The sequence below is a fragment of the Macaca fascicularis genome, chromosome 17, assembly GCF_037993035.2.
Source record: "Macaca fascicularis isolate 582-1 chromosome 17, T2T-MFA8v1.1".
Classification (NCBI taxonomy): domain Eukaryota; kingdom Metazoa; phylum Chordata; class Mammalia; order Primates; family Cercopithecidae; genus Macaca; species Macaca fascicularis.
In genome coordinates, this window is record NC_088391.1 from 1974486 (window position 1) to 1992388 (window position 17903).

General features: G+C 37.1%; 1 protein-coding gene across 42 annotated transcripts in view; it reads left to right on the forward strand.

Moving 5' to 3' along the window:
* The window catches only part of PSPC1 (paraspeckle component 1), a 118175-nt gene that overhangs the window by 48942 nt on the left and 51330 nt on the right, over nucleotides 1–17903 (forward strand). For all 42 annotated transcript variants that reach the window (XR_012426729.1, XR_012426731.1, XR_012426730.1 and 39 more), the window contains exon 6: nucleotides 553–658. Coding sequence is in view for 5 of the 42 variants with exons in the window: in XM_065532951.1 (XP_065389023.1) it covers nucleotides 553–658 (106 nt within the window). In the remaining 37 variants the exon portion in view is untranslated. The remainder of the gene's footprint in view (nucleotides 1–552; nucleotides 659–17903) is intronic.

The window sequence follows — 17903 nt, forward strand, 5'->3', positions numbered from 1 at the left end:
CTCACTGCAACCTCTGCCTCCTGAGTTTAACCTATTCTGGTGCCTCAGCCTCTTGGGTAGCTGGGATTATAACACACCTGGCTAAGTTTTGTATTTTTCATAGAGATGGGGTTTCACCATGTTGGCCAGGCAGGTTTTGAATTCCCGACCTCAGGTGATCTACTCGCCCCAACCTCTCAAAGTGCCGGGATTACAGGTGTGAGCCACCATGGCTGGCTGAGATTTTTTCCTTTTTATAGTAAGAGAGTACATGTTTCAGCTTTTTTTTTTTACTCTCAATTTCTTGAATATACACAATTAACTATCCTAGTTATGATTTTACTTTGTTTTTCTGGTTTACCTTAGCTAAGTTACTTTATGTCTTTGGCTTATTTGATTTATTAAAGGCTTGGAGCGACATAGAAGGAAGGTAAATTTAGGATGCTGTGACCAGTCGTGATTACAGGTGTGGCATAATATGATTGCATAAATGATTTTATTTTACATGCAATAAAATGTCCAATGACAGCTTGCATGTCATGATGCTGATATTTTTATTTAAAACATTTTCAGACATGAGGAGGAGCATCGGCGGCGTGAGGAAGAAATGATCCGACACAGAGAACAGGAGGAACTGAGGCGACAGCAAGAGGGCTTTAAGCCAAACTACATGGAAAATGTAAGTAAACTACTAGTTATTAAAATGATTTTACATTTTCAGGTTTATGATGTATATTTAGAATTCTTTAGATTTTGGTTTATACAGTGGTCTTTTCTCATCTTTCTAAATTTATGATGTTTGATAAATTAGTGATTTTCTTAACCTCTCATGGGTGGTAAAGTAAAATTAGTTTCTGAAGGTAATGTTTATGTTTTATGAAGTGGATGTCGTATTTTTTCCTATTATTTTAGTTGATCTTTAAAAAACATATGCTATTAAATTAGAAATCTTGATATATACATCATTTCCACTTGACTGATTTTCACCATATAGTAATATTGAAACATCTTTATTTTGGAAGATTTCAGACATGTACAAAAGGATTCTAGTGTATACTCATCATCAGCCATAACACTTATAAACTTATGGCCGATCTTTTACATCTTTAAGTATAACCACTTTATTTCCCAATTTATTTTATTTGAAATACCTGACTTCATATAATTTTATTATTTTCAGTATGTCTAAAAGATGAAGACTTTTTAAAAAAACCTTTATCATGTTTTAAAAATGGTCAGTTCTTTCATTTTAACTAATTAAAGCCCAGATTTGCACAGGTCTTAAATTATTTTTTTTTTAAACATTTGATTTCTTTGAATTGGCTGATAATATCCAGCCTCTTTTAGTCTAGGTTTTCTCTTTCTGTCTTTAATATTTTAGTTACCTTTTTTTTTTTGAGCTGGAACCTTGCTCTGTCAACCAGGCTGGAGTGCAGTGGTGCAATATCAGCTCACTGCAACCTCTGCCTCCCAGGTTCAAGTAGTTCTCCTGCCTCAGTCTCCCAAGTAGCTGGGATTACAGGTGTGTGCCACCACACCTGGCTAATTTTTGTATTTTTAGTAGAGATGGGGTTTCACTCTGTTGGCCAGGCTGGTCTCGAACTCTTGACCTCAAGTGATCTACCCACCTCAGCCTCCAAAAGTGCTGGGATTACAGGTGTAAACCGCTACGCCTGGCTGACATTTCTAAAATAGATCATCTGTTGTTTCATAAGATTATGCTCACAGAAAAGCATTAGGTGACAATATACCTTCTTTTCTAGTAGCTTCTTAAAGTGTATATCGCATACTTGAAGCATCATGATAAAATTAATTTGCCTAGAGTGTAAGTTGGCAAGCTATAGCCTGGGACCACGGCCTGGTTTTTATTACTCCACCACAGAGATATTGATGGTGTTTATGTTTTTAAAGGGTTATTGCAAAAGAAAGAAGATTAGAAATGACTTGTGACCCACAGTAACTTAAAATATTTGCTTTCTGACCTTTTTATAATATCTGTGGAAACCTGGGCTGGAATCTTTATTTATTAATTTTTTCGTTTTAAAATTAGTATTTATGGTAGATAGACCTCAAAGTCACTATGCTCTTAACTTTTTGGAGTATCCATGTTTCAAATAGTATGTAAATGAGGTATGATAATTGGATAACACTGACTAGTGTTCTGTTAGTTTTTTTGTGATTAGAAATGATACGAATCTGCACAAGTTTTTCATTATTTTGGTGTCAGTTTTATTTGGTTCCAAGCTTCACAATGCTTCTTATTACTATAAAGTTAAGTACTAAAAGCAATATGAGTGAAAGCTCTACCTATCTCAAATGTTTTGTGTTAATGGTAATATATTAATAGGAAAACATTGTATTAAGAATGCATTGAGGCCATTCTGTCAGTTGTTCTTCATTTACTTTGAAAACTGTCTTTGGAGGAAATTGTTAAACAATTTTAATGCTGTGTGTGTGTGTGTGTTTTTTTTTTTTGTTTTTTTTTTTAAGCTTTGAAATTAGGCCCTCTTATGTGCTTTCTCTTATTTCACTGTTCAGTTTAAAGGGAGGAATCAAATGGTAAGTGTTCAACTTGTCCAAGTAATGAGTAAAGTTGATTTTCTTCGTTAATTTTAAGATGCCACCTCTCTCTTCTTGTCTTCCTAATAGAAATAGTCCAACACAACTAAGATTTACAGGACTTTCAAGTATAAAATAAATACTGATTTACATATTTCATGTTTGAAATAATAATTTCATGTAACAAAGAATGAGGGAAAACACTTGTCATATCTGGTCATCTTTTTCTTTGTCAGCCTTCAACTTGACCATAATTTTATGACACATGGGAATATATTTTTAAGAATTTCAAGCATATAAGCCAGTACTTCATCAATATCAGTTGTCGTTTTTATTTAATACTTTATTTTTCCTTAGAAGACAAACTTTTTGATAATTGCTGTTGAAACTATAAATTAAACGACATTTTTTACTCATTTAGGATAGCATTCAACTGCCTTAAGAATTAATACATTTTTATAATATGTCTTAATTGCATTTAGGTTTGTCTTTACCATAATATAGAGTGTATTTGATTTTTTTTCCAGGCAGTATTTACTAAGTGGAAATTTTCTACTTATCACAATTTTTGGACACATTAAAAGCGATTATTCTGGAAGCAATGAAAATTTTGTAAGATTGGTTTTTATAATTGTCTTGTGATTGTTTTCATATTAGGTTACTCCACCACCTGTAGATTAAGTAGTTTAAACACTTCAGTACTTACCAGTCTTTATTTATGGGAAAAATTTGCATTGGAGTAAATGACAGATTTTAGTTCTAGCATTTTGTTGATGCAGTTTCTTGGAGTAAACATTGCTTCTTGGGAAAATGTTAATGTCATGAAAATATCCAAATGTCCATCTTATTTTAGCTTTAGTTGTTGTATCATGTAGTTATGAAATATTTGAGTTAGGAATATTGGGGTGATGTTTAAATTTTATGTTACTTGGTTTTAAAACCTGAGAAGTTTCTTTCTTTCTTTCTTTTTTTTTTTTTTTTTTTTTTTTTTGAGACGGAGTCTCGCTCTGTCACCCAGGCTGGAGTGCAGTGGCAGGATCTCGGCTCACTGCAAGCTCCGCCTCCCGGGTTTACGCCATTCTCCTGCCTCAGCCTCCCGAGTAGCTGGGACTACAGGCGCCCGCCACCTCGCCCGGCTAGTTTTTTGTATTTTTTAGTAGAGACGCGGGGTTTCACTGTGTTAGCCAGGATGGTCTCCATCTCCTGACCTCGTGATCCGCCGTCTCGGCCTCCCAAAGTGCTGGGATTACAGGCTTGAGCCACCGCGCCCGGCCTTTTTTTTTTTTTTTTTTTTAATTTATTTGTTGAGACAGAGTTTCGCTCTTATTGTTCAGGCTGGAGTGCAATGGGATGATCTCAGCTCACTGCAACCCCTGCCTCCTGGGTTCAAGCGACTCTCCTGCTTCAGCCTCCCGAGTAGCTGGGATTACAGGTGCCTGCCACCTTGCCCAGCTAATTTTTGTATTTTTGGTAGAGATGGGTTTTCACCATGTTGACCAGGCTAGTCTTGAACTCCTGACCTCAGGTGGTCCGCCTGCCTTGGCCTCCCAAAGTGCTGGGATTACAGGCATCAGCCACCAAGCCTGGCTGAGAAGTTTCTTTTTCTTGTATGGTACATATTAATGCTTGCTTCTTCAATAAAGAAAAGAGTAATTCCTCATACCCTTTTCAGTTTTCCTACATTCAACTAAATATATACCTGACTTGCTATTAAAAAGCTTATTAGTCCCATTTGACTAGTTGGGAATAGCCCTAAGTATTTCAACACAGTTTATTCAACACACATAATAAACTTGAAAATAAAGGTATGTTATATGCTAAGGCAACAGTTGGACTCAGTTGTATTTCTTTGCTTGTCAGAGGCATTCCATCGTAGCACCCGAGGGACTGTGAGGCCAGAAGGATTAAGAGAATGTTGGCAGAGGCTAACAGTGTAGTGCTTCGTCCAAGGACAGGCAAAAAATGTTTTCTTTTTTCTTTTAGAGATGGGGTCTTGATATGTTGCCCAGGCTTGGCTCAAGCAGTCCTCCTTCCTCATCTTCCTGAGTGGCTGATACAACAAGCATACGCCACTGTGCCCAGCAGAACAGTGTTTTTGCAATGTCCATAATAAACACTCAAGGAGCTTTTTAAAAATGTGGGTTCCTAGATCATACTACTAATAATTGATTTGTTTTTTGATCCAGGTAGATTGTAATACATTGATCTTTGATCACCTTTTTTTGCTAATTCCAGTAGTTTTCAACCTTGCAATATATTTGTGGAACTTAAGGAAAAATGCCTGAGATTCAGTCCACGAAGTATTTTGATTCAGTATGTCTAGGTTGGTACCAGGAGATCTACATGTTAAAGAAAACTCTACACCTTGCTTATTTCTTTCTGTTAGCAGAGATTCAAAACTACTGGCCTTGTATTGAAATGAGACGTATTGAAATGAAAATAGTTGAATTTTTTGTGGGTCCTGGGAGTGTTAGTGGAAGGCATGCTTGATGTAGTTCAACATGGCGTAAGATTTATATAGGACGAAATTTGTTTATTTATTGATAATATCTTGCTGTGTTGCCCAGGCTGGAGTGCAGTGGCTATTGACAAGCGTGATTATAGCACACTACAGCCTCAAACTCCTAGGCTTAAGTGAATCTTCCTGCCTCAGCCTCCCGAGTAGCTGGGAGAGTAGGCATGCTGCTGTGCCCATCTTTCTTTGTTTTTTTCTCTTTTGATTGTGTCTCCCTATGTTACCCAGGCTGGTCTTGACATCCTTGAGCTATCCTCCTGTCTCAGCCTCCTGAATAGTGAGACAATAGTTGCCTACCACTGCATATGGTTATATATCCGTCTTTAGAACACGGTTTAAACAATATGACATTCTACGTGAATAGTTCCCTGCAGAATTTGGGTGTGGCAACCTTGATTTGGGCTTTCGGACTGTATGTGCAGGACATATTATCTCAAACTATGCATTAATTTTTCGTGCATAGTTGTAATACTTTTAATTGTCTCATCCAGACCAGAAGTTGACAGCCTAGAATAGACCAGGCTCAGTTCACATGCTGCCTATTTTTGTAATACTTGTTTTTGTTTGTTTTGTTTATGACTTCTTTGCCCTACAAAAACTGATTTGAGTAGTTGTGACACAACTATATGAGACTGTATTGAGACTACATGGCCTGCCAAGCCTAAAAAATATTTACATCTGGCCCTTTACCTGAAATGTTTGCTGACCTCTGATTTAGAGCCAGTCTGAGAGTTGAAGGGAATCTATAAAAAGTGGCTCATGTTAACCAAACTCATAGAACTTGTGAAGAATAATGCAAATCTATTCATTTATATATTCTTTTCCAGTGTTTTTAGAAGGCTCACTAAGCACAGCACCTCATATTCCAGATCCAAGGATTCCTGAGGAATCCAAATTAATATTCAGAAGGTTCATTGGTAGTCATGGTTATAAACCAGAGCAAAAGTTATGGGAAGAAATGGTAAAGAGTCACAGCCTTGCAGCTGATACCTGGGATTTTAAAATCTTGTTTTCCTTTTTGAGACGGAGTCTTGCTCTGTCTCCCAGGCTGGACTTCAGTGGTGCGATCTCGGCTCACTTGCAACCTCTGCCTCCCAGGGTCAAGTGTTTCTCCTGCCTCAGCCTCCCAGGTATCTGGGATTAGAGGCGTGCGCCACCACGACTGGCTAATTTTTTTTTTATTATTATTTATTTATTTATTTTTTTGAGGCGGAGTTTCACTCTTGTTGCCCAGGCTGGAATGCAATGGCACGATCTCGGCTCACCGCAACCTCCGCCTCTCAGGTTCAAGCAATTCTCCTGCCTCAGCCTCCCTAGTAGCTGGGATTATAGGCATGTGCCACCACGCCCAGCTAATTTTGTATTTTTAGTAGAGTCGGGGTTTCTCCATGTTGGTCAGGCTGGTCTCGAACTCCCGACCTCAGGTGATCCACCCACCTCGGCCTCTCAAAGTGCTGGGATTACAGATGTGAGCCACCGTGCCTGGCCTTACTTTTTATTTTTAAGACTGAATCTCGCTAGGCTGGAGTGCAGTGACACGATCTCGGCCCAGTCCAACCCCTGCCTCCGGGATTCAAGTGATACTCCTGCCTCAGCCTCCCAAATAGCTGGGACTACAGGCGCGTGCTGCCACACCCGGGTAATTTTTGTATATTTCCTAGAGATGAGGTTTCACCATGTTGGCCAGAATGGTCTCGATCTCTTGACCTCAGGTGATTTGCCCGCTTGGCCTCCCAAAGTGCTGGGATTACATGCGTGAGCCACCACACCAGGCCCATGCCCGGCAAAGTTTTATATTTTTAGTAGAGACGGGGTTTCACCATGTTGGTCGGGCTGGTCTCGAACTCCTGACCTCGTGACCTGACCGCCTCAGCCTCCCAGAGTGTTGGGATTAAAGGTGTGAGCCACCACACCCAGCCAAAATCCCTTTAGTTCTAGTCAGTAGAGGTATAAAGCACTCTTCTTTCAAATGTTAACCCCTCTTGATCAGTATTGTTGAATTTGGCCTGTTTCTTTAACCAGTCAGCCTCTTCTTGCCTCCTGCATGGGATTTTTGTTGTTTGTTTATCTATCATCTCTTGATTTAATCGGAACCTAACTTTCCCTGATGTGTCATGTGTAAAACTGAAAAACAGAAACTATCCAGTTAAAAAAAAAAATTCCATTAATGTATGCTGTCAGAGAAGAGTGATCCCATTGTTATTTACTAATGAATAGGTACAATTTTATTTTCTGAAATGGTTTGTGAAGATTCCAGAGCAGAAGTTACAGTTTTGTGGTTTCCACATGGCCGTCCCTCTTTTTCTACAGTTTTTAAAGCTCTAATGAGTTATTTATGTTGCTTAAGAAGATTTGTTTTTTGAAGTCTAAACTCCTGAAGCATTCAAACAAAAGACACGTTTTACAAGGGATTTTGATGGCCTCTTCATTAACTTACGGAAATAACTAAAGAATTGTTTGCTGAAGGATTTGATGTCAGATTTAAGTGTGACCTGCTGGGCTGGTAGGCTTATTTCTGGTATAATGATGGCCTAGTCCCAGTGGTTTGGACATGTTGGTGAAAATCAAAATGGATAATAACAGACATTGCAATGGTCTCATATGTAATGTTCTAGTTGTGACTAGTTTCGGTTGTTGATGTTTTTACATATTCGTTAAAATAATTTATTACAAGCCAAGGAATTTTCTCAATATTTGGCATGGTACATAGTTGTAACTTGACTTAGACTTTTGTGATCAAATAAAAACAAAAAGATATGTAAGTTTGTAATGTTTACACATATTCTTGGAATTGATTTGTAGGATTTTGCTGATTTGGGATATTTGGGTTGAAGGTATGTGTCAATTTTAACCAGGTGTTGAGTTATTTGATCACTCCTCCAAAGGTTATTTAATAGTTTTAATAATATCTAATGATGCGTGGGAAACCATAGAATGTTTCATATAAAATGGGACAAATGAACATGGATACTATTAAAATACTTGCTACAATAGGCATGAAATGGGCTTTCTTAGGTGAACCAGGAGGTATGGTTAGCCTAATCATATGCTATGATTATTAGTATTGGTTTTCTGTGTTTTATCATCATATTTGTTAATCTTTTTTGAATGACTACTTGGAAATGGTGACTGAATCTCTTATTCTGTGTACACACTTCGTCAGAGGACCCTTCATTGTATTGACTAACTTTTTTTTTGGTCTTACCTTCCGTTAGAGTTTCAGAGAGGTTCATAATCCAGAAAAATTACCATGTTTTTCTTTTTTCCCTTTGGAGAATATCTGTTCAGACTCAGGTCATGTATTTCTTCTGATTCCTCACCCTAGCTGTGATTATTTTCATTAAAATAATTTAAAAGAAAAATTTTTTTTAAGGACGGAGTCTCGCTCTGTTGCCCAGGCTGGAGTGCAATGGTGTGATCTCGACTCACTCCAACCTCTGCCTCCTGGGTTCAAGTGATTCTTGTGCCTCAGCCTTCCAAGTAGCTGAGATTACAGGTGAGTGCCACTACATCCGGCTAATATTTGTATTTTTGTAGAGACGGGGTTGCACCATGTTGGCCAGGCTGATCTTGAACTCCTTACCTCAAGTGATCCACCTGCCTTGGCCTCCCAAAGTGCTGGGATTACAGGTGTGAGCCACTACCCCGGTCCTTTTTATGTTTAATATAGTTTATTCTTAATACTTCCCAAGTTGTATTCTAATTTTGTTCTGACTTTGTGTTCTCTGAATTTTTCGAGGTCACAAATTCTATGTTTGTCATGTTATAGTTACTGAGATGTAAACTGAGAGAATTAAGGAGCTGTTTGAAGTCTTGTTTTTCCAATGCCAGTGCAGCTCAGTTATGGTTTTCGGTTTGTATGGATCACCAGACAATGGCATTTATTGAATATTAATGCCTCAGATATTACACAGTTGGTACTTTGGAAAACATAGGTGGCACTGAGGTACAACTGCTGATAACATTTTTATAGACTTCATACGTGATTAAGTAATGAAGAGTAATTTTTAAAAGCAGCCAAAGAAACCGTTTTTTTTGTGCTTGGTTTTCAACACACCTAACTTTTTACTTCAGAGTATTAGACTTACAGGACGACTGGGATGTTACCATTTTGGAAGAAAAATTTGGTCACTGTTTCCTGTATTTAGAACATAGTGCTGAGCACTGTAGAGGATACAAAGGATGTTAGAGGATTTTAGGTGCTGAGTACTTATACGGAGTAATGTTAAAAGAAACAGCTCAAACGTTCTGAGAGTTTACAAAATGAAATTCTTTACTGAGGGTGTCTAGCTTGTCATTAAATAGTCTAGGCACTATTGTGGTACTTTTGTGTGTGTGTGTGTGTGTGTGTGTGTTTATAAAATGATGTGATTTATTTATTATTCCTGCTGTGTTGTAGGAATACCTCATGTCTTTTCATTTGAAATGGTAAGTTCTTCTAATAATTTTTGGTTCAGAACGGTAAGATTTCTTAGCTAATGTTAACTCTTGTTTGAGCAATCAGAGAAGAGGAGAGTCAAGACCGGCAAATAGATGTGGTTAACTAATGTAAACATATCTTGTGCATTGTCTACTATATAATACAACTAATGATAATTTTAATTATTAGTTTGAATTAGTGACAGAAGATCCTCGGAAGGCATAAAAATTTAACTTTTTGCTTCTGCTTTGTGACTTGTTTAATGTATTTGGAGCCACCTTACAGTGCTTGTTCTATATAGTGACAATAAATTATGTTTTAGGCTAGTCAGTATCTAAGATCTTCTGTACTTCATATTGAGGATAGTATCTGTTGTATCATGTAAAATGTTAGAACTGTATACTAAAACTAAAAAATTATAATGTCTATTTATGTTCAGTATTAAGGTACCAACTAGTGAGAAGTAGGCTGTAGGAACTCTGGTTTGTAAGCATCTTCTACTGATGAGATACAGTTATATGAGTTAGATTGGTAATTATTATAATTACAAACTTTCAAAGGGTTTTGCTTATTTGAGTTAGATTGATAATTATTATAATTACAAACTTTCAAAGACTTTTACAATTTAAGGTAACTGAAAGTTTATGGGTAAGTTTACTTCTTTTCTGAATGGTATCTTACACTACATTGTGCACTATGTCAAACCCTGGCTTTTCTGGTTGTAAGTTTACCATGGTTTTCTTAAGATAACTTCTTCATTTGGTTTATTATTGTTTTTTCTATATTTGGTTTTAACCAATTGATTTGATTGTTACAGTAGTTTATTTTATAATGGCAAATTTTAAATAACTTTGATTTTTATTTTGGTACCACTTAAATGTGTAAAAAATGACTATGTATTTGAATCTGTAGCTTTGAGTTACCTACTTAGAAGAAAATATGTATTAACTTATCACGATTTCAAGGCCTCTGGTAAATTACTAAGATGATTTATCTAATGCCTAATACCACAAACAGAAGCGGATACTCTCCTGTATAAAATGTGTACTGAGCTCATACGTTGGCCTTCTGTGCCTTGTCTTCCTCTGTTCTGCTTTTTTCTGTTGATGGGACCAGTTTGGAATTGCTGCTTGCGCAGTTTATATTTGTTTTTTTCTTTCACCTTTCATACCTTGACCTGGCCAGTTATGATAGTTTTACTTTGGTAAGGAAATGCACTGGATAAGAAAGAGGTTTTGGATCAAGAAATGCAAACCAGTCACCAGCATTAAGTGAGCTTTGGTAAGATTTTATTGCTAGTATTGTTTGTCTTACAGCTGATATCCTTGCTCATTTTTTTTTTTTTTAGGAGTTCTGGGTAAAATAACTAAATTTGAAGAATAAATATTATTAATCAATTTTAAGTTGTAAAAGCGCCTCTTCAGAGAGAGTTTACAATGACAGTTGAAACTGGTAATCTTGAAAATACTCTCAGGTGTTTGCATTATAAATGCATTATAATGTATTATAAATAAAATTCTTAGGAGCAATGTTGTGCACCAGCTACTTGGGAGGCTGAGGTGGGAGGATCAATTGAGCTTAGGAATTCGAGGCCAGCTTGGGCAACATAGTGAGAGGCCCGTCTCTTAAAATCTCAGCCGAATAGAAGCTTCTTTAACAATTAATTTATGTAAAATACTTATTTCCTTCTGTCCCTTGATGTATGCTAGATTGTGTTTACATTTAATTGATCTTCGGTTATAATACCACCCTATGTATTAAAAAGCAGCCATTAATTTTTCTACACATTCAGTTGAATTTGACAGTAATATCAGAGCAATCTATTCACTCAATTACCTGAACGAGGCTTTCAAAATACATTGTTGAATGTATTTGGTTTAAGAGGCACATGTCAAGTTAATGAACACAGTAAGTTTCCCTACTTCTATTTGTCGCCTCTATTTCTGATTTAGTATTTGACAAGTAACAACTACTTTTTGTTTCGTGACTAAACCTTGCAGTATAAATTAAGATGTAATTACGTGGGTGCAGTGGCATGATTGTAGTCCCAGCTACTTGAGAGCCTGAGGCAGGAGGATCAGTTGAGCCCAGTTAGTATAAGTCCAGCCTGGGCAACATAGTGAGACTCATCTTTATTTATTATTTATTTTTAATGTAATTGATTATTCAAAAGGATTCATTTTAAAGTTTCAATATTTTAGTAGTCTTTTTCAAAAGAGCTTTAGGTCCACAGCAAGATTGAGTGGAAGGTACAGAGATTGCCTGTCTACCCCATGCCACATACATCTTCTCCTGCTATCAAAATGTTTTACTGGAATGATATATCTATAAAAATTGCTGAAGCTACATTGACACGTTCTTACCAGCCGAAGTCTATAGTTTACCTTTAGATTTGCTCTGGGTGTCCATTCTGAGGGTTTTGACAAATCTATGACATGAACCTATCATTCTAGTATCATACAGAGTATTTTCACCTCCTTAAAAATCTTCTGTGTTCTTCTTTATCCCTTCCACCTACCCCTTGGCAACCATTGATCCTTCTATCTCCATAGTTTAGTTTTTTTCCAGAACGTCATATAGTTGGAATCATCCAGTATATAGCCTCTTCAGATTGGCTTCCAGTCACCTGGCAATATGCATTTCAGTTTCCTCTATGTCTTTTCATGGGTCGATAGCTCATTTCTTTTTAGCGCTGAATAATATTGTGGTTGTACCACAGTTCACCCATTCACCTACGGACAGACATCTTGGTTGCTTCCAGGTTTTAGCAATTATGAATCAAGCTGCTATAAACATTCCTTTGTAGGTTTTTATGTAGACATAAGTTTACACATCCTTTGGGTAAAAAGCAAAGAGTGATATTGCTGTATCAGATGGTAAGAGTATATTTAATTTTATCAGAAACTGCCAGCCTGTCTTGCAAAATGGTTACACCTGTTTGTATTGCCTTCAGCAGTACGTTAAAGTTCTGGTTGTGTCACATCTTTGCCAGCATTTGTTTTGTCAGTGTTTCGGATCGTCACCATTCTAGTAGGTTTTGTAGTACTATCTCATTTTAATTTGCAGTTCCATCAATGTAATTTGCAATTCTGTCAATAACATACGATGTAAAGTTTCATTTAAACAATCATATAACTGAGGAATATTTTCCCAAATATTCATGTGTGAAGGTATTTAGGAATGCATGTATTGAGGGGAGAAAACCCACCTTTGGGTATATATATATATAAAGAGATTGTCTTATATTTTTTAAACTACCTCTCACTAACTAGCAGTGAATAATTCAGTGTATTGGAAATTAATGTGTTTAATTGCCTGAATTTAAAATGTTAAGTTTTCCAAGCATTCACTATTGATTAAGTTGGAAAGTTTACATGCTATTGAGTTGTATCAATAGAAATGTATATTTTTTTCTTTTCATTTTAAAACATTTAAAAAGTTTTTTGAGTGAGGTCTCATTCTGTCACCCAGACTGGAGTGCAGTGATGCAATCATAGGTCACCGTACCTCTAATTCCTGACCTCAGGGGATCCTCCTGCCTTGGTCACCCAAAACCCTGAGATTATAGGCACTGGACACCATGCCTGACCCTTATTTACTTTTTTTTTTTTTTTTAAGCGGCGTCTCCCTCTGTTGCACACGCTGGAGTGCAGTGGCGGAACTCAGAGACTCCATCTCCTGAGTTCAAGTGATTCTCCTGCCTCAGCCTTACAAGTAGCTGGGACTACAGGGGTGCATCACCACACCCGACTGATTTTTTTTTTTTTTTGAGATGGAGTCTTACTCTGTCGCCCACGCTGGAGTGCAGTGGCACGATCTTGGCTCACTGCAGTCTGCACCTTCTGGGTTCAAGCGATTCTCCTGCCTGAGGCTCCTGAGGAGCTGGGACTACAGGCACCCACCACAACACCTGGCTAATTTTTTGTGTTTTTAATAGAGATGGGATTTCACCATGTTGATCAGGCTGGTCTTGAACTGCTGACCTCAGGTAATCTGCCTGCCTCAGCCTCCCAAAGTGCTGGGATTACAGTCATGAGCCACCATGCTTGGCCTTAAGTTTTTGTAATTTTAGTATTTGCGGGGTTTCACCATGTTGGCCAGGCTGATCTCCTGACCTCAAGTGATCTGCCCGCCTCAGCCTTCGAAAGTGCTGGGATTACAGGTGTGAGCCACCACATCCGGCCCAGTTTACTTTTATTAGAAAAGATTAATTTGCCGATGTACGTCTTTCAATATCTTAATACTTTTTTCATGAGTTAATACTTTCTTGGCAGAGAGGCCTAATCTCTTGAGGTTTTTAAAAATACCCATGAATATTTCATGTAAGTGATTTTTGCTTCATTCTTTGTGTCTACAATTTGTAATATTTCTGGCTCCTAACTTTTTTTTTTTTTTTTTTTTGAGATGGAGTCTCGCTCTGTCGCCAGGCTTTTCATAGAGATGGGGTTTCACCATCTTGGCCAGGCCGATCTCGAACCCCTGACCTCAGGTGATCTGCCTGCCTCAGCCTCCGAAAGTGCCGGGGTTACAGAAGTGAGCCACCGCGCTTGGCCAACAGTTCTTATTTAGTCTTTCTCATGAAAATTTAACTGGTTGTAACTTTACTCTTTTATGTAACCTTCTCTAGTGAAGGAAAAGGTAATAGTATATAGTTTGCTCACACTAAAATACTTTCAATTGCTGAATATAATTTTTTTTTAGAGAATTTATTTTTAGGAATATTTAGATATTCCTAATTGATTAAAAAGGCTGAATCCTGTTACTTGTCAGAACTTACTATATTTTTCTCTAGAATTATATATTTTTAGTGGATTTAAATGTTCTACATTATTTTAGCATTTTCTTTTTTTGAGGCATAGAACCTAAATAGCATGTGGTGATTCCTAGACCATTCGTAAAGCTTCTTTTGAGATAAACATGAGAGGTCTTTATCAATAAAGAATTTTGACTGTGACCTAAAAAAGAATATTGACTGTGCCCATTAAGATTGCATTCTCTCAAACAAGAGTTTATATTGATAAAGTGTTATATGAATACCTTATTGTCATTGATCAATCAATGTTATTCCAGTTGACGCAGTTAAAGCAGTTTTTATTTAGTTCAGTGAGTGTATCTCCCAGGTTTAGGTGGTCATACTACACTTTAGCTTTACCTGAGTACTGTGTTAAGTCATTCCTTTAAATTAGGTTATTGGTAATATACATACACACACAAAATATACATGTTGAGTATCCCTTATCTAAAATGTTTGGGACTAGAAGTGTATTGGAATTTGGATTTTTTTGGATTTTGAAACGTTTGTATATTACATAATGAGATATCTTGGGGATTAGACCCAGATCCAAATACGAAATTCACTTATGTTTCATATATGTCTTATATACATAGCCTGAAGGTAACTTCATAGAATTTAAATTTTTTTTTTTTTTTTTTGAAGCAGAGTCTCGCTCTGTCACCCAGGCTGGAGCGCAGAGGCACGATCTCAGCTCGCTGCAAGCTCCGCCCCCCGGGTTCCCGCCATTCTCCTGCCTCAGCCTCCCGAGTAGCTGGGACCACAGGTGCCTTCCACCACGCCCGGCTAGTTTTTTGCATTTTTAGTAGAGGCGGGGTTTCACCGTGTTAGCCAGGATGGTCTTGATCTTTTGACCTCATGATCCGCCCGCCTCGGCCTCCCAAAGTGCTGGGATTATGCGTCCGCCCAAAAATTTTTTTTAAGAGACAGTGTCTCACTGTGTTCCACAGGCTGGTCTTGAATTCCTGGGCTCGAGCAATTCTTGCATCTCAGCCTTCCTGAGTGCTGGGGTTATAGGCATGAACCACTATACCTGGCTCAGTAGAATATTTTAAGTAATTTTGTGCATGAAAGTTTTGCCTACATTTTGACTTAAACCCATCACATGAGGTCAAGTATGGAATCTTCCACTTTGGGCATTGTGTTGGTGTTGAAAACATTTTGGATTTTGGAGCATTTGGGGTTTTGGATGGTTATGCTCACCTTGTGTCTTGATAGCCCAAGTATTAAATATTAAAGGAAAAATATCCATGTTCTGCACAAAAAGTGTCATGTGCCAGTAGTGGCATGTTTACCACATTTTGGAAAATATTTGTTAGGTTAATTTGCCTTACTCAGTGCAATCTTTCTGTTTTATATTTTCATGAAAGAATACTGACTGGGACTTTAAAAATAGTGCTTCTCAAACATTTTGGCTTCCATATTTCTTTAATTTTCCATATCACTAGGAAAAACTATAGAGGCCTCCAAAGTGCTGCTGAAGGAATATATCAATATTTACCATGTTATAAGCCAAAGCGCATTTTAAAGAAAATGTTACAGAATTAAGAGTCACTTTCTTGTACATTTTTGCAAATGCCTTTAATGTTCCCTTCAGTGCAGTGGGAAGAATGGTATTGTTTTATGTTTTGTAAATTGTTTTGCTCTATGAGAAATGGTCGGCTTCCCACATTTGCTTTTGCATTCCATCTATTGCAGAAAGCTTTTTAATTAAAATGCGTCAAAGAAGACCTGACTTTGTACGGAGAAGTGATAAGGGAGGAGTATGTTAATAACCTTTAAAGATAATTGTGGATTTTTTTGATACTACTGTAAAACTTAAAAGTACTCTTAACATTGAAATTAATTGGACTGGCTGGGCATGGTGGCTCACACCTGTAATCCTAGCACTTTGGGAGGTTGAGGCAGGTGGATCAGTTGAGCTTAGGAGTTCAAGACCATCCTGAGCAACATGGTAAAACCCCATTTCTACAAAAAAACACAAAAATTATCTGGGTGTGATGGTATGTGCCTATAGTTCTGCACTCTGGAGGCTGAGGCAGGAGGATCGCTTGAATCGGAGGCAGAGGCTGCATGAGTTGAGATCACGCCATTGCACCCCAGCCTGGGCAGCAGAGTGAGACTCTGTCTCAAAAGAAAAAAAAAAAGAAAAAGGAATCCATTGGGCTGCTTTGAATTTTGAATGGCTCTTTTACCCATGCATGATTTTGTAGTGTCATGTACCAATCAGAAGAAAAATACTGATGCATTGACCTAAGCAGATTATCCAAATGCTAATGTGTTTATTTTACAAAATTAAAAAGAAGTTACATGTCTTCATATTGATCTCATAGAAAATGCTGGCCAAATACTCAAGCCAGTAATTATAGGTGTCTCATATAAAAATCTCGTTCCATGAAAAAAGTATTTCATTCAGCATGTAACCCAATCATGAATGCTTTTTCTTAAAATAACCATCCTGCTTCAGAATGCAGCAGATGTACTTTGTGGACAAATCCTGTTTTATTGTGAAGAACATGAAAAAAGCATGTACCCATGGATAGAGATTTAATAAAATTAACTTTTACTGCTTCCTCCAGGTATTCATAGTTTAAAAATTGAAAATACAATTTTATCTATGTGTCAAATGCAGTGGTTATTAGTAAAAATTGGGCCCAGGTCTCTTGGCTTGTGCTAAAGTGCTGGGACTTTTCCCAGTCATTACTTTTGCACCATTGAATGTAGTAAATGTTGACACAGAGAAAAGTCTGATGATATATTATAACTAACTATATCTTAGTGCTAGGAAAACATGAAATACTTATGACTGCACTTCCTGAGTCTTGGGGACTCTTAGAACTCCATGACCTACGCGTTAAGAACGCTGCGATGATGGAATGCTCTTTTGACATGTGGTTCTGGGAATTAGTCATACTTTGCCTCCTTTTTGGTCATCTGTTAATTTAAGTACACTTGCATTCCAAGCTTTCAGGAATACATATGTATAATTCTTTTTCATGGAAAGGCATACAGTCTTATAAATACTGCAAAGATAAGTTAAAATCTCGCCTTTTATTAGGCTTTGCCTGTTGGAATTATTATTATTTTTTTTTTGGCTGTCTGGGACATGGAGATATGTTGGAATTTTTGAAGAATGAAAGTATCTTGTGAACGTCAAAAATTTTGTAACTCTTTTTTAGTAGAATCGTATAGGCTAGCTCAGCCACTTAGTATCCGTATTACCTTGACTAAGTTATTCAACTTGGTGCCTCAGTTTCATTATGTCTAAAATGAGGTAACAGTAGGCCTACTTCATAGAGTTGAATCAATAATGTAAAACTGAGTTTTCATCATAGCTTTATTTTAGCACACTGCAGTCTTTTGAGATGTTGGTTACAAATAATTTGTTTTGGCTTAAACCACAACTCTTAACTTTTTGTAATGTAATAAAACATTATTTAAATTTGTAAAAATATCACATATACGCACTGGTTCTAACTTAAATTCTAATTTGAAGTGTTATTAAAAGTCATTCATGGAAGGAAGGGTCTTGTGTATTGCTTGTTGGATGGGCACACATTTGGGAATTTCTTCAAGTGATTCTTATTAATATTTGATAGATTTAGTGATAGTGAAGAATGCTGTATTTTATTTTACAA